The sequence below is a fragment of the Bubalus kerabau genome, chromosome 16, assembly GCF_029407905.1.
Source record: "Bubalus kerabau isolate K-KA32 ecotype Philippines breed swamp buffalo chromosome 16, PCC_UOA_SB_1v2, whole genome shotgun sequence".
In the NCBI taxonomy this organism is placed as follows: domain Eukaryota; kingdom Metazoa; phylum Chordata; class Mammalia; order Artiodactyla; family Bovidae; genus Bubalus; species Bubalus kerabau.
The window spans coordinates 57,380,469-57,386,468 of record NC_073639.1 but is presented as its reverse complement, the minus strand read 5'-3'; the positions used below and the strand labels follow the sequence as shown (position 1 = coordinate 57,386,468).

Genomic DNA, 6,000 nt, shown 5'->3' with positions numbered 1-6,000 from the left:
CCCTTTTGGAAGGGTTTCAGAGAAGGCAATGGCACCCCACTCCAGTACTTTTGCCTAGAAAATCCCATGGACCGAGGAGCCTGGTAGGCTGCAGTCCATGGGGTCGCTAGCGACTTCACTTTCACTTTTCACTTTCATGCATTGGAGAAGGAAATGGCAACCCACTCCAGTGTTCTTGCCTGGAGAATCCCAGGGACGGGGAAGCCTGGTGGGCTGCCATCTATGGGGTCGCACAGAGTCGGAAACAACTGAAGTGACTTAGCAGTTAGCAGGGGCTGGTTCGCCTTCCAAGTTTAAGATCTTAACAATAATGACAGTATTTTGAGTTGTAGTTAAAGGAGCTGGTGGCTGGGTCTGCCACTGACAGATTGCGATGTACTGGGAAAGTGCCTTAACTAAAGAGCTAGTTTTTACTTATGCGAAGGTGAGAAGTGTTAGTGATCTTGCTTTCGCGTTAGAAAATCCCGTTGGTATTCAGCGACTCTGTCTTCTCACCAATAAAATGGGGACGAAACCCTCAGGGCCCAGCAATATCTCGGAAGAGCCATTAGGACACAGTTCCGGGCCCTGCAGGAGAAAGCGGGGCCTGGGAGGGGGAAGGAGCGCCACCCCCACCCACCACGTGGAGCGCCCGTCCGGCCGCGGCGAGGCGGCAGAGCCATTCCCGGGAGTGTGAGGCGGGATCTGCACGACCTGCTTGGCCAACGCCTCTCTTAGGCCAAGACACTGGCGAATGACACCACCTGGCTACCATGTCCCGCAGCACCCCGAAGGGAAAGGGATGGCTAGGGGCGGGGCCGGGAGGCGTGGCCTCCGGCTCCCCGTCCCCCCCACCCCCCCCTTTTTTGTCCGCCCAGCTACGGAAAGGACCCCTGCGCCTTTAAGAGGCCGACGCGGGCGCCCGATTGGCCGAGACGCGCCAGTGACGTCACGCCGGGGCCGGCGCCGAGGCGGCCCTGTCGGCCCGCGCCCTCCCCCTCCCGCCCCGCCGCGGGCTCGCGGACAGTCGGCGCGCGGGCCGGCCCGGGCCGGCGCCCGTCTCGCTCGCTCCCTTGCGTCGCCCCGCGCCCCGGGGGATGCCCCCGGCCGGGCCCCCCCCATGGCCGCCGACGTCTTCATGTGCTCCCAGAGCCGGCCCCGCAGTCGGGGCCGCGCCGTGCTGCTGAAGCCCCAGGTGCCCGAGGACGACGACGACTCTGACACGGATGAACCGTCCCCGCCGCCCGCCTCCGGCGCAGCCACCCCGGCCAGGGGCCAGGCGAGCGCCGCGCTACCGCCGCCCAAGGCCGGGTCGGGCCGCGAGGAGCCTCCGCGCCGCCAGCAGATCATCCACAGCGGCCACTTCATGGTGTCGTCGCCGCACCGGGAGCACCCGCCCAAGAAGGGCTACGATTTCGACACGGTCAACAAGCAGACGTGCCAGACCTACAGCTTCGGCAAGACCAGCTCCTGCCACTTGTCCATCGACGCCTCGCTCACCAAGCTCTTCGAGTGCATGACCCTGGCCTACAGGTAGGAACCCGGCCGGCCCCACCTCTCGAGCGGGGCTCCTTTGACAAAACAAGCGTGGAGGGCTGCCGCCGGGGGACCTCTTAGCTTCAGGCATTCCCTTTGGGTCTTCCCCCATCCGGTGGGTTTATGGGTCTGGGGTCCCGAGTGGAAACGAGACGGGTGGAGGTCCTGGCCTTTTCCCTGTCTGCAAGGGCTTAAGTTCTTCCGGCTTCACGTTCCCCAGCTAGGCACCCCCCCCCCCCCTCGCCACCAATGTCCCGAGGCCACTGATTTCAGACTAGAAAAAGGTGTAAATACAGGCTATATCTCGTGTTATTAGACTTTATCCACCCTTCCCCCCAAAGCTTTGTGTGTTTCCGGCAATAGGGAGTAGTGGGACCACCTGTCCAGGGTGGTTAAGCGCTGGTTTACTGATTGTGTAAAATCTGCGAGCCCGTTTCCTCCTTTATAGAGGGTGACAGTATTACCTGCCTCCGTTGGCTGCTGTGGGGATGGAATGAGATAGGTAAAGTGCTTATTTCAGCACCTGGCACATACTTAGTTGCTCCCGAAGTGTGAGCTAGTTTTCTTATTGTGAGGGAGGCTGGGTTCCCTCACACCCTCTTGATTGGGAAGCCCTCCCCCCACCCACATTTGGGAGGGTCCCTGAGTGCCTCCTAGGAAAACTTGAAGCCCTAGCCCTTGATGGTGGAGGCTGTCCCCCTGGCAAGTTGGAGGCTCCTTGGGCTGGCCCTGAAACATAATTTGGAGATGTTTAGGTCAGGCATCCCAGACACCATCCTCATCTATGGCTCTGGCTCTAGGCGGAGATCTCTTTTTTACCCCAAGTCACAGAAATGCCTGGGTTTAACCTCAGGGCTTAAAATGCCCTTCCACTCTCCCTTTCTCAGTATTTGTCAGGTATTTGCTTCAGATAACTTCTGCCTCGGAAACAGAACTTCTTTGGAGGAGCTGCAGTGCGGAGCAGCCCAGCCCTGCACAAAGCTCACGATAGGATCTCAGCAGAGTGGAGATTACTGCATTAGTAACTGGACTGGCTGGGGCTGTCTTAGGTGTCTGCTGCAGGCAGCGCAAAGTTTCCTTGGAGACTCCGGAAGCAGTATCACAAGGAGTACGAACGTTTCCCTCCACACACCCCCCCCCCATTTTTTTGGATAGCAGTGAGCCCCGAATATACCCAAGTTATACATTTACCTGAAGCTGAAACGCTAGATATACATAGCTCCTGGTGGCATTTTCCCCCTCTGGAATAAATGATTAGTCAACTTGTTCCTTTGTTATGTTCCTGAAACGCACCCCCACTCTGCCCGCCCCCATTTCCTCTCTTGAAGGCTTCCCTGATGGTTTGTTTGCCACATGGCTGCAGTACGTTACCCAGAGCTCTCCTCCCACCCGCTTTGCGTGGCACATTGGTTAGGCTCTGCTCTGATTCTCTGGTCTTGCCAGTTTGAGCTGGCACCAAGCCTGTGAAGATGTTTTTTTTTTTTTTTTTTTTTTTTAGATTTTTTTTTTTTTTAAACCCAAATTGTATTGAGGTCTCAGCCCTCTGCCTGCTTTTAGCCCTGCTTCGTGCGTCCGTGCATGCTCGCTTGTGTCTGACTCTTGGCGACCCCACGGACTGTAACCCGCCAGGATCCTCTGTCCGTGGGATTTTCCAGGCAAGAATATGGGAGCGGGTTGCCATTTCCTCCTCCAGGGTTAGCCCTGCTTACTCGGTCTCAAATTTTGAGCTCTTTGTTGGAATCAAACTCGACTCGACTGTAGCATACAGAAAGAGAGGGCTTCCAAACAAACCTGGAGGTGAAAGATAGGAATGTGTTCTATTAAGCAAACTTAATCCTCGCCTTTATTTTAATTTCAACTTCTCCGCATACAAATAGAGAATGGGCGATGGAGTGCAGGAGGCAAGGGCCGAAGAGCTCACCTAAGCTCTGCTAAAGGGTAAATAAACCAGTCTGCCCTCTGCCCTCAGTTTGGATAACCTGAAGGCGTATTATTAAATGACACCAAAGAATTTTAGTAATGGTATTTTTTTTTCCACTTCTTTTGAAAATATTTTGGCAGCCAGCCGTTGCTCATTTAACTCTCTTGGTTGCAAAATGCACGCTTAGTTTGGTTTGAGGCTTACCTTGTTCTTTGAGACCTCCAGCCCTGCTGGTTGTCTGTCCAGCTTTGCTGTCATTCCGCATGCAGAGTCTCCTGCCACTGCGGGTCCCCCATTGGGCATCTGCCTAGTAATTTCTCATGAAGATGCTCGTCGTGTTCCTCTCTGCGTGAGGCTAATCTGGGTGGCCCCAGAATTTAGTTGGCAGCGTGGAACGTGGGTACAGATTGACAGGAGAAGGACTCAAAACCAGTTATCTGGGCCGCAGCCTCTGGCCCAGAAAGCAGCATAAGAACAAATGTTTCTGACCTCAGCTATCCTGCGAAGACTGCTCACTGGCTTTCAGAGAAGGAGGGTTGCGATATGGGGGGCAGAGGGGAAAGAAAACAACCCCAGAGGTGGCCTCACTCCCCTTTCAGGGCCATGTTGAGCCTTCACCCCCGTTTTCCAGGTTTTCTCCCTCTCCTGGCCACTGGGCCTCCTCCTCTTCTGTCTGTTTCTGGCCTGGGCTCTTTCTGACTTCAGCTTCCTGTCGGTCCCCCGGCCTCTTCGTTCTAGCCGCCTAACTCTCCCTGGTACACTCTGTGCTTTTTTTTTTTTTGGGCTTGGTTTCCTGTTAACTGCTGCCTCCCAGCTGTTTCCAGATGAGGTTCAGCAGCTCTTTGGGGGGAGGAACTAAGGGCAGGGGAAGTTGTGGTTGTTTTTTCCCCAGTCGTGTGAAGTGGACTAGGGACTCTGATATGATCTGTCCCTGAACTTGCAAAGTCGTGAACTGCTAAAGGGTCTTTGGCAAGACTGACTTTGGCTGGGAAAAATGTGGGGTGCCCCATGGTCCACCTGGACAGGTAACAGTGTGGATGGATTCCAGCTTCCTGTAGCTGGCCTTAAAATCCACATCCTTCCCACACCATGATGCTAAGAAAAGCCCCCTGTAGTGAAACGTCTTGATTTGGTCCTGCAGTGTGAGGTCAATTGTTGGGATGTTTGGAAGAGGCAGAAGTTGCCTCTCCCCAAGGCAGAGCTTAGAAATTCATGGTTTGCCTTCTCTAAAGCTTCCTGTCCACCACTAGGGATGTGGGGAGCGTATGGTGTCCCTGCAGGATGGAAGTGAGGATAAGTATAACTTATAATTATACTTATAACTTATAAGTATAACTTATAACTAAGATAATGTCTATAAATGGGTCTGCCTGCCTTCTCAGTCGTGTCTGATTCTTTGCGGCCCCATGGACTGTAGTCTGCCAGGGTCCTCTGTCTATGGGATTTTCCAGGCAAGAATACTAGAGTGGTTTGCCATTTCCTCCTCCGTGGGATCTTCCTGGCCCAGGGACTGAACCCACGTCTCCTGTGTCTCCTGCATTGCAGGTGGATTTTTACTGCTGAGCCATCAGGGAAACCCCACGAATGGGTCTGCTGCTGCTGCTAAGTCGCTTCTGTCGTGTCCGACTCTGTGCGACCCCATAGATGGCAGCCCACCAGGCTCCCCCATCCCTGGGATTAGAATGGGTCTAGTACCTGGCAAATAAGAAGCAACAGGGGGTTTAATGGGCTGAATCCCTTCTGCATCATCATTCAGCTGACATTTTTTAGGAGCCCAAGTTACTCACCCATAAACTAAGGGAAGTAACATATCTAACTGGGGTCTTTAATGTGGCTTTTAAATGCCTGCTTGACAGATGCTAAATGGATGCATTCTTGGCTTGTCCATACTCTCTGAAGCCCCACAGTGGAGCTATGTCCTCTAGAACATAGTTCATGGCTCTTTCCCTCTTAACATTGTGAGGAAAGTCACACATGTAAATCACCCACGCAGATTCTGAACACATCTAGTAGATAGCTTTCTGGGTTTGGTTTTGGTTTCGCTTCTCTACCTTTTTATGTAACTTTATTAGGGACCTTTGGTGTAAATATCTGTGGGGTGAGGGGAGAGACAATTCTGTTATGTATTTAGAGATTAAACAGTAGCTTTCTGGACAGTAGATTTCTTTCTTTTTTTTTAATTATTTTTCTTTCTTTCTTTTCAAAAATTTATTTTGGCTACACCAGCTCTTAGTTGCAACATATGAACTCTTAGTTGCTAGATCATGTGGGATCTAGTTCCCTGACCAGGGATCGAACCTGGGCCCCCTGCATTGGGAGTGTGGTGTATTAGCCGCTGGACCCCCAGGGAAGTGCCTGGACAGTGGATCTCTGCTCCAGTGGATAATCGAGGAAACCTTTAAATTTGGATCTGTAAGATACAAGTTTCCAAACTGTAGCCCTGTATATGTATGTATCAGTTCAGTTCAGTCGCTCAGTTGTGTCCAACTCTTTGCGACTCCATGGACTACAGTACACCAGGCCATCACCAACTCCCGGAGCTTGCTCAAACTCATGTCCATCAA

At 53.0% G+C, this 6,000-nt stretch overlaps 1 protein-coding gene across 2 annotated transcripts in view; it reads left to right on the top strand.

Moving 5' to 3' along the window:
* Positions 1 to 995: 995 nt before the first annotated feature.
* The window catches only part of MLXIP (MLX interacting protein), a 56,917-nt gene continuing 51,912 nt past the window's right edge, over positions 996 to 6,000 (top strand). For both annotated transcript variants that reach the window (XM_055551013.1, XM_055551012.1), the window contains exon 1: positions 996 to 1,512. In XM_055551013.1, the coding sequence (XP_055406988.1) occupies positions 1,100 to 1,512 (413 nt within the window). In that variant the 5' untranslated portion in view covers positions 996 to 1,099. The remainder of the gene's footprint in view (positions 1,513 to 6,000) is intronic.